At 49.0% G+C, this 14,460-nt stretch overlaps 1 protein-coding gene and 2 long non-coding RNA genes across 8 annotated transcripts in view; 2 read left to right on the top strand and 1 right to left on the bottom strand.

Moving 5' to 3' along the window:
- The first annotated feature begins 2,629 nt into the window (after nt 1-2,629).
- On the top strand, nt 2,630-6,366 carry LOC131830446 (uncharacterized). The gene is made up of 2 exons (XR_009353171.1): nt 2,630-2,700; nt 6,197-6,366. It is a non-coding gene; the product is annotated as an uncharacterized LOC131830446 (long non-coding RNA).
- Nucleotides 6,367-9,025: 2,659 nt separating this feature from the next.
- LOC131829836 (uncharacterized) lies at nt 9,026-12,488 on the bottom strand. Of its 3 annotated transcripts, none has more exons than XR_009353013.1 (3): nt 12,407-12,488; nt 9,540-9,710; nt 9,026-9,452 (listed from the first exon to the last, which is right to left on the bottom strand). It is a non-coding gene; the product is annotated as an uncharacterized LOC131829836 (long non-coding RNA). The 3 variants fall into 3 exon arrangements; XR_009353014.1 differs by lacking the exon at nt 12,407-12,488 and adding an exon at nt 11,292-11,350; XR_009353012.1 differs by lacking the exon at nt 12,407-12,488 and adding an exon at nt 10,095-11,257.
- The window catches only part of HIPK2 (homeodomain interacting protein kinase 2), a 181,647-nt gene continuing 178,753 nt past the window's right edge, over nt 11,567-14,460 (top strand). For 2 of the 4 annotated variants that reach the window (XM_059172010.1, XM_059172009.1), the window contains exon 1: nt 11,567-11,981. In XM_059172010.1, coding sequence (XP_059027993.1) covers nt 11,963-11,981 — 19 coding nt within the window. In that variant the 5' untranslated portion in view covers nt 11,567-11,962. The remainder of the gene's footprint in view (nt 11,982-14,460) is intronic. The other 2 variants (XM_059172012.1, XM_059172011.1) reach the window with 1 other exon arrangement.

Raw genomic sequence — 14,460 nt, 5'->3', positions numbered from 1 at the left:
CTTGGAACCCAACATGAGACTCGATCCCAGGATGCTGAGGTCATGACCTAAGCCAGGAGCTTAACTGACTGAACCACCCAGGTGCCCCCAGTACACCTTCATCTTAATTTAACAAATTCTGTCTACAGTGGCCTAATTTCCGGGGCGCCTGGGTGGCTCAGTGGGTTAAAGCCTCTGCCCTCACCTCAGGTCATGATCCCAGGGTCCTGGGATCGAGCCCTGCATCAGGCTCTCTGCTCAGTGGGGAGCCTGTTTCCTCCTCTCTCTCTCTCTTTCTCTCTCTGCCTGCCTCTCTGCCTACTTGTGATCTCTGTCAAATAAATAAATAATAATTCAAAAAATCTTGTAATGGCCCAATTTCCAAATAAAGTCATCTTGAGGTAATGGGGGGTAGGATCTCAAACATGTCTCTTTTGTTGGGGCGGGTGGGCACACTTAAACTCCTAACACTTCTCCCTCGCCGCTCTAATTAGAGTCATTAGGTCCTACAGATTCCAACTCTGGAACGCGTCTTGCAGACAGACGTTCTTCCTGTTGCCATCCCGGTACCCAGGCCTCCCCGTCTCCCAGTCTTGAGGCCCTCCAGTGTATTCACACTCTGCAGCCGGCAGGGGCTTCTAAAACCTTGGTTGGATCTGTCACTGCCTCCCTTCCCGTTATCTCTTGAAATATCCCAACTCTTTGATGAGGTTTATGAGAACTGGCGTGACTTGGCCCCCCGACCCCCCTGACCTCTCCCGTCCACCTTCCCCGTCACTCTTCCTCTCGCCAGGTTCCTTATTCCTCCCTATGCTCCAGGCAGACTGAACTTCCCCCAGTTAAATGTTAAGAGCTCTTGTTTTCCAGACCTTTTCCGGAGCTCTCCCCTGCCCTCCTCATGTTTCAGTATGCGGCCTACACGCCACTACCTTCAGGATTTCCACCCCACTGTGTGCTCCTGTTTCTGGGCAAAAGTAGTGCAAAGGGGGCCTACACAGCCCTCTCTTCTCTGCTCTCCGCCAAAGAGAACCCTGAAATCTTTAGCCCTCATATTTCTTTTTTTAAAAAAGGTTATTTATTCAATTGGTGGAAAGAGAGAGCGAGAAAGGGAATACAAGCAGGGGGAGTGGGAGAGGGAGAAGCAGGCTCCCCACTGAACAGGGAGCCCAATGCGGGGCTCCATCCCAGGACCCTGGGATCATGACCTGAGCTGGAGGCAGACACTCAACCACCGAGCCACCCAGGTGCCCCAGTCCTGGTATTTCTGCCCTACCTCCTTCCTTCCACTCCAAAGGCAAGGTAAGAATTTAAGTCAATCTGTACAATCAAATGTGGGGTGCCTGGAAGAAGAAAATGAAGTCTGGGTACAATAAAGGATGATTTAATAATGCTTGTCCTGCACTATGAACTTGAATTGCACTTAGTGTTCCAGAAATGCAAAAAAAGGAAAGAATAGAAAAGAAAAAAAGAAAGAAAGAACTGTCCTTGATTATGGCAGTGCACTATGACCAGATTTCATAGGATTGAAGATATCATCAGGAGTTGCCCTCTTATAGCATTTGTCCTTTGTCCATCAGAGCACTGGTCATACCATTGTGTGTTGCCTTTTCTCTCTCCCCATTAGATTGCAAGTGACTAGCACAATGCCAAGCCCATAGTAAGCCCTCTAATGAATATGATGAGTGACCAAATGGTGTAAAAGAACTAAATCACCAAGAGGTTAAGAGATTTGTCCATGGTCAGAGAACAAGTACTATGTAGAGGCAGACATTGAACTTGGGTTGGCATAATTCCAAAGGCCATGTTCTCAGCCATTGCCTGTTGGGTGGTGAGCTCTAGGAGCCCCAGTCTGGGTCTCTCTTTTCACCGTTGTATTCTCAGTAAATCCCTGTTGAATGAATTTCTTAATTTCTTTTTCTAAGATTTTATTTAATTAATCAATTAATTTATTTATTTAGAGCCAGGGGAGGGGCACAGGAAGATAAAGGGAGAGAATCTCAAGCAGACTCAGGGCTGAGCACTGAGCCTAATATGGGGCTCAGTCTCACAATCCTGAGATTATCATCTGAGCCCAAATCAAGAGTCAGATGCTTAACCAACTGAGCCACCCAGGCGCCCCTCTGTCAAAAGAATTTCTTGAGTGAGAAACAGAAAGATGATAATAAGAAATAAAGGAAAGGGGAGAGAGATTATGCAGATGAAATCAAGAGGATGGAAAACAGAGAAGGAAGAGAGGAGAAAGAAAAATAAGACAAAAGAACTCTTTGCCACCCAGCCCCAACTCAGAGGCTGGTGCATTCTGGTCTTACTCATTGGCCGGGGTTTTATGAAGCTTCCAGTATATGCTGGGAACTGTTAAGATACTCGGGACACATCAGTGAATAAAATAGACAAAGACTCCTGACGTTGTGGAAATTGCATTTTAATTGGGAGAATCAGACAATTTAAAAAAACAAACTTAAAAGATAAATAAATCATATATGATGTTGGAAGATGTAAATACTATGCAGAAATAGCAGAACAGGATAAGGACAGGGGTTCTATCTTAGAGCCCCGTATCCACAAGGGGTTTGTGGCTAGAGTTCAGGGGGTTTGTGAACTTGAGTGGGAGAAAAATGACTTCTTTATTCTCATTAACCTTAAACTTCGAATCTGACTGCAGGCAACCAGACACCTGAGGGATTGCAGTGGCTCTGAGTTTGTTCCCAGTGGAAGTTACAGGTATTTTTTTACATTATATCCTTACCTTGAACTATTGTTTCTACTCTTCACTACTTTGTAGCTATTGGACCTTCAGTTCCATTTAGTTATTTAATGTATCAATAAAGAAACATATATTTGGTAACTGTATCTCAGTGTTAATAGTTTCTTTGGTAACTTTGTGTGTTTTTTTAATGCATTTAAAAACAGTGTTGCAGGGCGCCTGGGTGGCTCAGTGGCTCAGTGGGTTAAAGCTTCTGCCTTCGGCTCAGATCATGATCTTGGGGTCCTGGGATCGAGCCCTGCATCGGGCTCTCTGCTCAGCAGGGAGCCTGCTTCCTCTCTCTCTGCCTGCCTCTCTGCCTACTTGTGATCTCTCTGTCAAACAAATAAATAAAAATCTTAAACAAAACAAAACAAAACAGTGTTGTGAGAAGCGGTCCCTAGGCTCCACTAGACTGCCAAATGAGTTCACAAACCAAAAAAGTTAAGACCACCAGGTAAGGGGAAGTAAGTTGCAGTGGAGGACAGTGGGGGAGAGGCGATAGGCTGCAATATGAATAGGGTGAGCGAGGTCAATCTCATAGCTAATGCCATGTTCATCCTCAGCCGGCCCTGGCTTTGCCCTGAGCTCAGACTCAGGCTCTGGGCAATGCCAGCCTATTCCCTGATGTAAGAACTCTGGCCCTTCCCTGCTCCCCACCTTACCCTCTCAGTGGTTACTTGCCACAGGATTTAACATTTGGAAGTTTGGAATCAACAAAATACTGTCAAAAGAGCACAAGGAAATCCAAGAAAAAAATATAAATAAATAATATACATATTTATAGAAGTATATATTTATTTTATTATTTAAAAATATTTTATTTATTTATTTGACAGAGATCACAAGTAGGCAGAGAGGCAGGCAGAGACAGAGAGGAGGAAGCAGGCTCCCTGCTGAGCAGAGAGCCTGATGCAGGGCTCGATCCCAGGACCCTGATATCATGACCTGAGCCAAAGGCAGAGGCTTTAACCCACTGAGCCACCCAGGTGCCCCAATAAGTATATATTTATTTTATATTTAATTTATATATTTTACATAATATATAATTTATATAAAGTCTTTAATTTATATAAATTTAAATATATGGATATATAATCATATAAATATTTAATTTGTATGAATTTAAATATATAAATACATGTTATAGTTATTTATATTATATATTTATATATTTATAATAATTATTACACATGATAATTATATATGTGCATATATATGTATATGCATGTATATTTAAATCTCTGTTGTTCTGCCTTCTATTTAAACATCCAGCTCGGCCAGCCGAACTGGCTCAAATCAGGCAGGCAGTATATGTCTCCTACAGAAAAGATAAGCAAATCAGCAGTTTCTGAATGTTGATTAAGTGTATCACCTAGGGCAAATGGAATGCAAGCTGAAGATACTGCCATGTTTGTAGAGAAATTCTTTAAAAATTCAAATTCCTCTCACACATACAATGAAAATGCTCAGAATTGTATGCCAAAGATCTTTTGTTTCTTAAAACTTACACTTCGAGGCTGTTGAAATATTTTTAAAGAGCTACACGTGGACTATGATGAAACACTATCTGGAAATCACAAAATTAAATTCTTCTTTATATTAATTAAGATGCTGTTAGTGGCAAGCAGCAGGAGGCCCGGCTAGAGGTACTGAATAAAGACCTAGCTTCTCTCAACCTGGAAGTCTGTGGCTCACCTCCGCGATGTCAGGACTCTGGGCTGGCACCTCTAACCCTAGAGGAAACCACACCGCCCCTACATAGTTGGGTCTCTCCCTTCCGAGTGTCAGCCTTTTGCTTCTCAGCTTCCCACACCAGTGGGTGTCCATATTGGTGGCTGTTGAGTACCTCTGTTTTGAGTAGTTTTAAAATGCAGATTTCCAGGCACCCCCACCAGAGATTCCTGAGTCAGCTGGCCTGGGGTTCTACGCAGGGAGTATCTTTAGAAAGTCCCATTGGGGTTTTGATATGGGTGACCCAAGGCCCACACTTTGAGCTCTGAAGAGGGAAAGTACCCTCTTCCTATGTGGTCTCCTCGCTCCTATGAACTAGCCACCCCTGACAGACCGATGGCTCAAAAACATTTCTCTCTCTTACCGAGAACTCTTGGCTGAGCTCCAGCCTCCTACACTCACTTGGCAAATGAGCATCCCTATCTGCGTGTCTCACAGGCACCTTAAACTCAACAGGTTCAAAATTGAACTCGTTTTCTCCCCACACCTGGTGCATATAGAATAAAGGACAAATTCCTTGTCTTGGCAGCACGAGACTCTGCCTTTTCTTCCAGCCACATTCCTGATCACTGCCCTGGCTTCATTCTTGGTGTATAGCAATATTCTGACTTCTGACAGATCCCAGACACCCATGGCTTTCTACACGCTTTCTCCCTGCCAGGATTCACGCTCTTGGGCACAGACAGGCCATCTCCTCGCTCCGTGTAAACACACTCTCTGCCATTTGTCCCTCTGTGCTAGCTTTTGACAATGTGCATCCTTTTACTTCTGCATTCACTATAATGTATTATACTCTACCTGGCGGTTTTGAACTTGAGCTCCTTGAAAGTAGGGCCGGTGGCTTATTCCCTTTTATACTCCCAGCTCCTGCTCTAGACTCTAACACATGGTAAGCAGGCAGGCACTGACCATTTGATGAATTGAATTTCTTGGTGGGCAAAAAAAAAAGAAAGAGAGAAGGAATGGCCAGGGAGGTTGAAAGGACATTTTAAAAGGGCACTGTTATGAGAAGTCAAGGGAGGGGATTGATTCCAGAAGGATGAAGGGATTAACAGGGGCTAACTAATGTTTGTTTAGAGATGAGGCAGGGAAGAGGCCAAGAAAGGGCCCTGAATTTGGCATGGGAGAGGTCACAGGCAGCCTCAGACGACGGGCGTCCAAAAAGCCCTCTGCCATCGGGGCCATCCCCCTCCCCCCAGGGGTTGCCACACAGGGGCAAGCTCTTTCCTGCCCGTGGGAGGGAACTCTACCATACAAAGTTGACACAGCCCAGAAATGCATGGGTCCACTGATTAATCAGTGAGTTAAGCTTAACTTGGCTTAACTGGATCCTCAGTCTTTTGAAAGAGCTCTCCTATGCCTACTCTCTTTTCTGTATCCACTCGGGCTGAAGGCTTCTCCCTATGCTCTTTCGGCCTAGTTTGTCCACATTCGGCCTGGACTTGATGTCAGGCAAACCAAGCTATTATCCATCTCCCCTCATCATGGAAATTTCTCTGCAGAGCTGGAGTGCTTCTGTGAACTGCTTCTCATGTGCAAATCCGTCCTAATCTGCCATTTCCAAAACCTCCAACAAAATCACCCCATCTTCCTGTGCTCTGTTCACACTCGTAGGCTCATGGCATTTATTCTTCTGACAATAACTCCTTTCTATCGAGTACTGTTCCTGCCTCTCTTTGCCTTTCCTGTGTCCCCAGATCAGGTGTCTGATCTTCTTTTTTTTTCTTCTTCTTCTTCTAGGAGCAGAAGCAGAAAATGAATGATGTTTCTGTATTCCCCTGAGTTTGCCAGTGCAACTTCTCCAGGATGGCCATTTCCACAGCTTCCCTTCACCCTGCCAAGCCTTGCTCTACCCTTTGCCCTTAAAGCTGTCGTTCCGATTGTTCCTAATTTAAATGCAATGTCTACTATTTCACGTCTTCTGTCAGCATCCTGCCCTGCCAGTGAAGACTTTGTTTGGGGGAGTCATGCAGTTGTCCAACTGTCTATTACAAAATATCCCATTTAAGCTAAGCAAAGGTGTAAAGCCAAAATATGATGTAATTTCTTTAGAATACCTAAAACAAATGTAGGTTGATATTATGACTTGCTAAGACGTGAATCATAAAAGGGAAAGAGAGAAAGAAGGAATTGTGTGTGGGATAGGAAAATGCACAGAAAAAGAAAACGAAGCAGATACATTGGCAAGAGAGAGGAAAAACAGACATACACAGAGCCAGAGACCAAGAGAGAGGCAGGTTGTTAAAAGATCCTGAGAAAGCAAACCATCTCTTCCCAGGCATATCCAAAGGCAAGACCAGAGGCTTCGACACAGAAGGACCAGGCAAGGAAACCAGAGCCTTGCCTATCAAGTCCAGATACGATACAACCTGCACAGGTATCACACTACAAACACCCAGAGAGTGATAACAAGACACAAAGACCTGAAGATATACACCCCAAAGACAAACATCTACATCTTATGGTCTTCAAGGTACTGGGATGTTGCGCATTTTCACAACGGTAGGCATAAATGAGGAAAGATGTTTGTCATTTGCCCTATAAGCAAAATGAACTTGAAACCAGGTCAGAAACCCCACCACCACCACCATGTGTGGTCAGCCCCGAGGAAGATGTGACTCATACCATTTGTCGAAAGACACACTGAGGAAAGGTAACGTAGATGGCTACCAATTCCTCTCCAGTTCTCTTGTGTTCGTGGCATTTCTCAAAAGGCACTAAAGTTACGTGGCCTTTCAGCAGCATAGAGTTCCATGCAGTGCCAAAGGAAAAAAAGAAAAGGATTTATTAAATGGGCAAATATTTGTAAACTTCTAAGAATACTAAGTTCGAATGTGTTTATTAAATAAATGTAATGTGGGGCATACTAACCTAGCCAAATGCGCTAGCCCCTGGAGCCAGGTCCTTGTCTTACCCTGAGACTTGGGTCGCACGGTTTCTACCAGGAATGCTCTCTAGCGCCCTCTTCTGGAGCCTCGATAACCCTCCTCTCCCTCTATTCTCAAAACACTGCACGTTCTTTTCCGGTTGAATTTAAGAACCCTCCATTTCACCAAAGTCACAAATGTAACCTTGTTGCTAAATCCAATGGCTGTCTCCCCCAGTCGCATGTCTCATGTGATCTCTCAGCGTGGAGCACCGCTGACCACACCTTCCTTTGTGGTGGGTGGTCTTGTCCTAAGGACATGGAGGTTGTCCTCCTGCTTCCCTGTCCTCTCCTCCACAGGGAGTTCTTTTTCCTCTTCCCTCACTTCAGATACTGGTGCTCCTTGGGGCTGTGTCTCAGGTTCTGTCCCCTTACTGCTCTCACGCTCTCCTTCAGGGGCAGTTTGCTGTTAGGTTTGTATCCTGATGCCACATGACTGTGATCACAGGAGGGAAGGGAGACAGAGAGGTGTATCAATCTGCCCATTCATGAGAAAAAAAATCTAAATTCATTTAAATAACATTTCCCCACCTACATGATGCCATGTATGCTGGCTCAACGGAAAGTTCTTTTTTTGCTTCAGTCAAGCATCACACAGGTAGAGTTTACTCTTAGCGGTCTAAAGAAAAGGCAGCCATCTTGCCTGCTTGTCTCCATCTTGTTTTCCTTTCATGGGACTCACTTTCCATACCCAAGGTGGGCCTGTGGGAAGCAGTCCACCTTTAAGATGTTTTCAGGTGACACAAGTGATCTTTCTTCATTTTAATTCACCTTCTGTGGGGGGTTTCCTAGTTTCCTACCACAGACCGTGTGTCCTTAAGAACCAAAATTTATTTTCTTGCAATTCTGGAGGATAGATGTCTGAGGTGAAAGGGTCGGTAGGTTTGGTTTCTTCTAAGGCCTCTACCCTGGCTTGCTGATGGCTGCCTTCTCCCTGCATCTCACATGGTCTTCCCTCTGCATGTCCGTGTCTTAATCTCCTCTTCCTATAAGGACACCAAACGTATTGGATTAGGGCCCACTCAAATGACCTCACTTTAACTGCATTACCTCTTTCAAGACCTTATCTCTAAATACAGTCACGTTCCAAGGCACAGGGGGTGTGGACTTCAACATAAGAATTTTGGAAGGACAGAGGGGATATTCCAGAGAGAACTACTGCCTGGAATCACTCATGGCTTGACAGCAGCTGGGACAAGGTGAGAGGCAATTACTAAATACGAAGCAGGGCAAGCCCTAAGCTGAGGGACATCCAAACAAGTATACCATGGACTTTGCCTCAAGATGCGGCCAGCCCAGTTGTGGGGAGAGGCCACCTCCAAAGAAGAGGAAAGTCAGCCATCTAGGGTTGGGTATGCCATGTGACAGCAGAGCATGTGTGAGAGGAACTGTTATGGGAGCCTAGAAGAAGAGAGAAATATCAGTATGACTGGGGCACCTGGGTGACACAATCACTTAAGTGTTAGACTCTTGATTTCAGCTCAGGTCATGACCTCAGGGTTGTGAGATTGAGCCCCACGTCAGGTTCTATGGTGGGCATGGAACCTGCTTGGGATTCTCTCTCTCCCTGTCCCTCTGCCCTTCCCCACTTTCTCTTGAAAAGAAAAAAAAAAATCAGTTACATTGGTCACATGGAGTTTTTCATAATAATAACAACAAGCTTTTATTGAATCTCTTTTATCTGCCAGCACTCTGTACTAGCTCTATCTCCAACCCCACCTCAGGGGCCATGGGGAGCACTATACAAAATAATTAAAACCCAGCTCTTAGCACTGTGCGTGCTGCAAAGTTGCACACAATACATGGGGGCTGCCATCACTCCCCAGATATTTGGGCAGGATCTAGCCTATGCCAGGCAACATGCTCCTTGCTGGGGAATTAAGATCAATGTGGCTTTTGCCCTTGCTGAATGGGCAGTTTAGAGATCTCCATCCAATATGGTAGCCGCCCGCCACATGTGGCCGTGGAAATGAAAAATCCAGTTCCTCAGGCACATTAATCACATTCCATGTGCTCAGCAGCCACCAATGGTTATGTTTCCATCCATGCAACGAGTTCTGTTAGGTAGCCCTGGGAAGGGGAAGAGAGACAATACATGTATAGTAAATGTCAGGATAGTCTCTTACAGATACAAGAGAAGAATGCTGTTCTCCTTACGATCTCATAGTAATGCTGATGCAGAAACTGCAGCTCAGAGAGGTGAAGCAATTTGACCAAGCTCACACAGCTACAAAGTGGAGGAACGGGGCTCTGAACCCAGATCTATCTTCATCTCACGCTGCCTCTGGCTGTTTTGTGAAGGACCCAAGTCGGGCACAGGTAGAAAATCTGGTGAAAGAGAAAAGACAGAGAAGGCGCCCTTGGTGGGAAAGTCGCACCTTGGGCAAAGGCACAGGTGGGCAAGGCTGGCGGAAGACCGCAAGGGAACCAGTCCTGCTGGAGGCGGTGACTTGCTGAACTCGTGTACTTGGGATGCTAAGTCAGGCCTGCCTGCCTTGATTAAGAGCCAGTGAGCTGGGTACCTGTCAGCAGAGGTTGACTCCGTGAAGGATGTTAGCAGGAGCACAGCAGGGTCAGAACTGTGTGTTAGGGAAGTGGCAGCACTTAGGGTGAACTGGCCCGAGACCAATTAAGGACAGCAGGCGGGATAGAAAGGAAGGGGTGAATGAATGGTGTGAAGCAGAGAGCACCAAAGGGGCCAAACGATGTTACCTTAAGAGTGAATGGTGTGCAATACTGGGCAATGCACTTGGCTTCTAGGGGCCTCCCTTTTTCGGTTCTAAAAGGGAGGGCTGCCCCAGATGGTGTTTCCAGCAGTGGTAATCTAGGATTCTGCAAAGGTGAATAACCTTAGGCTAAGAGAAGCAGTAGGGAGCGCTGCACTGGATATAGGGGTGAAGAAACTGGCAGAGTCAAAGGTCACCCTAAGAGGAAGGGGGAACTATGCACTTACCACCCAAACTAGCTAAGTGTATGAAAGGGCTTACTTTTGGGGGGGGGGGGGTGCCGTCACGGGGTATGGAGGTTGGGAAGGATAAGAAGTAGTGAGAAAATCATGGTTGTTTTTAAGAAAGTTACAGTGATCGTTACTTTATAGCTCCCACGGTACAGATTTTAAACTTTTGACCCTTGACCCACAGTAGGAAATAAAAAATTTACATCATGGTCTGTACAGTTGTCCAGTATATACAACTGAAACAAAAGGATTCTGAAACCATAGTGACCCTCACTAAAGGACAATGGATTCTAATACTGTCGCTTCTACTGCATCGCATTTTTTTAAAGGGGTCGCCATCCACGGAACCAATTTTACGATCAGTTAATGTGTCGCGACCCACAGCTTCAAAAACACTGCCTAAGCGTGGACCCGAGTCTTCTTATGTGGGAGGCGACGGCAGGGCATCCTTTCAAAGAATCCAGGAGGGAGCTGAAGTGAACCGGGAGAGACTCCGGGCTGGGGAGTTTGGAGGATGTTTAGTTGAAGCCCCGATCGGAGCGCGAGGACCAGGGCAGAGGCCTGGGAGCCACCGTCCAGGCGGCAGAGTCGGGGGCCCCCAGGACTCCGCGGCCGTGAGCGCGGCGTGCAAACCCGATTCCCGCAGGGATTCGGCCACCACCGGGGCCGCCTGTCTGGGGCGTGCGCGGAATGGCTCCGCACCTCCGACCTCCCGGGCGCGCCAGAAGCTCCTCCCCTCACTCGTCCTCCCCCCGAGGCCGGCGAGCGCCCACTCCTCCCTCCATTCATTCCACACCTAGCTCGGAGCGAGACGGCTGCACTGCCCGCCCGAGGCGCCCCCCGCGCGCCCCTCCGCTCCCGCCCCGCTCGCGCGCGCACACAAACTTCTGGCTGCCCCCGCCCCCCCGCGCGGCCCGGCGGTCCCCGGCCGGTCGGAACTGCCCCGCGCGCACCTTGCCCGCGAGCCTGGCCGCGGCCCCGAGCCCCGCCCTCGCCCCCGGCCCCGCCCCGCCCCGCCCCGCCCCGCCCCGCCCGCGCCCGCGCCCGCCCCGGCCCGCCGCTCCTGCCCTCGGCTCGGCCTTCCCCGCCTCGCATCCGTGCCATCGGCGCTCGATTGCGCGCGGACTCCGCGCTCCGCGGCTCGCTCGCTCGCGCTCGGCCCGCCGCCCCCGCCCCCCGCCCCCCGCCCCCGCCCCTCCTCCCGGCTCCGCCCGCCCCTCCTCCGCCTCCCGTGCAACTTTTGCCGAAGCCCCCACACACAGCCATGCTGAGCTGAGCTCCGGCCGGGCACTGGCCGCGCGCTGCCCGCCCCGGCTCCCGCCCCACCGCGGACCCGCTCGGGGGCCGCGGCCGCCCGGCCCCTCGGCCTCGGCCGCTGCGCCCGCCCGCCCGGCCGCCCGGAGCCCCGCGCAGGGCCCCGGCCGCGGCGGCGGCGGCGGCGGCGCCCGGCCCCCTCCCCCGGCGCCGGCCAAGTGAGGCGGTGATGCGGGCGCTGGCGGCCCCGGCTGCGCCGAGAGCGGAGACACAGGCTCAAGATGGCAGATTCCGACTGAGGCTGGGGGGGCCGAGCTCGCGCGCCGCGTTCCCTTCTCCGTTGCCATGAATCGCGGACACCCCGGCCCCGATGGCCCCCGTGTACGAAGGTAAGGGGCGCCCGGCCCGCCGACCCCGCTCGCCCAACGCCGCCCGGCCGCCGCGGCCCCCGCAGCTTTGTTCTGCCCGCGGCCCCTCGCCGGGCAGCCCCCGGCCCGCAGCCCCCCGGGCGCCCGGCCTCCGGCGCCCCACCCCCGGGGCTTTAACCGGCTCCCGACCCCTCCCCGCCTCCCCCTCCTCTGCCCACGGAACGGCCGGGATCCGGAATTTAACAGGATCTTATTTCCAGGGTGGAGAAAAGGGGCTTGGGGGGGGGGGTGTGCGAGGGTGGGCTACTGCCCGAAGAAAAGAAATTGGGAGGGGGCGCCTGGGAAAAGACAGACCCGTGACTGTGCTTTTCATTTATTTGGAATAAATAAAGGTGATGTGGTTTAGCTTTCCTCCTCCCCCCCCCCTCACCCCCCAAGAAAATTACCTTTAGGGTGATCTTTCCACTCTGTCCCCACGGCTCCCCTTTCCACTGCTCTCCACTCCCTCCCCACACTCCTTTATTCTCCGCGAGCCTCCGATTTGGGGGGGCTGTCGAATGGGAATGTATGGGGCTAGGTGGTGAGAGGGGGGTTCGGAGGAAAAGTCCATTTCAGACCCAGGCAGAACAATGAAATTGGCTAAAATCTCCCCGCATTAGCGTGTGTAAGGGAAAATATAGTTTAGGTTTTCAAGTCGGGGCGGGGGGGAGCGGAGCGGCCGAGACGTTTTCCTCGGTCGGTCTGGGTAAACCTGCGTGGTGCACCTTCACCTGGCATGGGATCGTTTTTCTCATTTGACTCTTTAGGAAGAAAGAGAAGAGCGGAGGGCAAAAGCACTCCACTTCCCCTTGCCCTTCCCCTCTCTCTCTCTCTCTCTCTCTCTCTCTCTCTCTCGTTTCTCTTCAGTCAGTTCTTGTCAGCTTCCAGCCAGAAATCAAACCAGAATCAACTAAGTTTTTACACTTCGGTGTGTTTTTGTGTGCTTGTAGTAGAAGGAATTTTAAACCGAAGGGTGCCCGATTTTTTTTCAGTCATTTCGTCGTGAAAATGTTTTTCTCATGAAATCATTGAAATAGCAGCCTTTACATACTTTTAGCGTTGGTCCATCTGGCTTTCTTTCGGTTTTGTTCCGATATTCTGTGGATGAAATGGCAAATGAGAGGGGAAAGGGTTTGTGTGGAGCAGAGAGGAGGGGCTGGGAGAGGAGGTTTTAATCCTTCTATAAATCCCGAGAACAGTGCTGGCGAGTGAGACAGGGAACGCATTAATAGTTTTATCTCTGTTACAAGAGGCAGATTAAAAAAAAAAAAAAAAAAAACTTATCTGAAAAGAAAATCTGTTATTAGTTCCAGGGCTCCAAATGAATTTGGTTTCTGGATGGAATAAAGTTACCAGTCAGGCCCTGGATAATGAGGCTGTAAATAACCTATGGACTGTAAATATTTTTTTTCAGACTCTCTTAGAAACAAAGGGGCTGTTTAGAAGGCAACAGAGAGATGTTATTCCAGGGGCTTTCCTCTTTGATTCTGAAGAACACAAGGTCCATTTAACCATTCGACAAAACAAAACGAAATTTCTGATCACTCCACCAGGCAGAATAGAACGAGCCGGTGGCCCTGTGAACAGGGCAGGAGAACCCATGTTGGGCAGTCATTGTTCGTCTGTGTCTATGGGAGGGGGCTACAGTCAATGCTCCCACTGTCTATGGAGTGTTAAAATGAAACAATTTTCTCTTTATTAAGTACCTCCTTGAGACTCCCTCTGCTGGACACTCTGCGTGTGCATTAGGGAGGGAACTTGGCATTGAATTCAGAACTATAGTAAACGCTGCTTTCCGTTTTATAAGGGCCTGGGTACGTGCGTTTGAGATGTATTTTGTCAACTTTATGAGAAGCCCATCTCGGAAACTGTGCGGGTCCTCTCCCTTTCCTTTCGTTCTAAATCCATATGGAATGCAGGCCATACCCCCAAGGCTAAGACTTGGCACTCTGGTTGGACTACAGTGTTCTTTCCGTGCATTACACAAGATAAAGAATTGTGGGTGGGTAAAGTGTTAAGGTTTAAGCATAATCGTGGATCTCAAAGGTCTCGGGAGCTCACTTGTTTTTCTTTGCAGGCTCCGTTCCCTGTTCCAGATGACCTACCTGGTCACCTCTTTCCACCCTGGGTTTCGCTCAGTCTTGTCTGTGTGCTGTCTTAACTGTTCCTACACCTCATACCCTTCGACTCTGCTGGAGTTTCCCTGCCTCTTTATCCTTAGTTCCCTAGGCTTCCTCCTCTCCCTTCCCAGCCAGTCCAGCCTCCCCGGGCACAAGCTCAGGCCTGGGTCTTTTGGAAGGAGACTCTTGGTCATGCTCTAAAACAGACAGGTGACCTCTATAAAGGATTGTGCTGCTGGAAGCTACATTCACTTAGTGTGATGAGTGCATCTAAGACTCTGGTGACCTCCTTTTTCCCTCCTTGGCGAGATCCACTGGATTCAGTGAGCCTGATTTTTACC

Source organism: Mustela lutreola, chromosome 4, assembly GCF_030435805.1.
Source record: "Mustela lutreola isolate mMusLut2 chromosome 4, mMusLut2.pri, whole genome shotgun sequence".
NCBI classification, from domain to species: domain Eukaryota; kingdom Metazoa; phylum Chordata; class Mammalia; order Carnivora; family Mustelidae; genus Mustela; species Mustela lutreola.
Note: the sequence above shows the minus strand (reverse complement) of the source record. Positions and strands in the feature narration are given on the sequence as shown.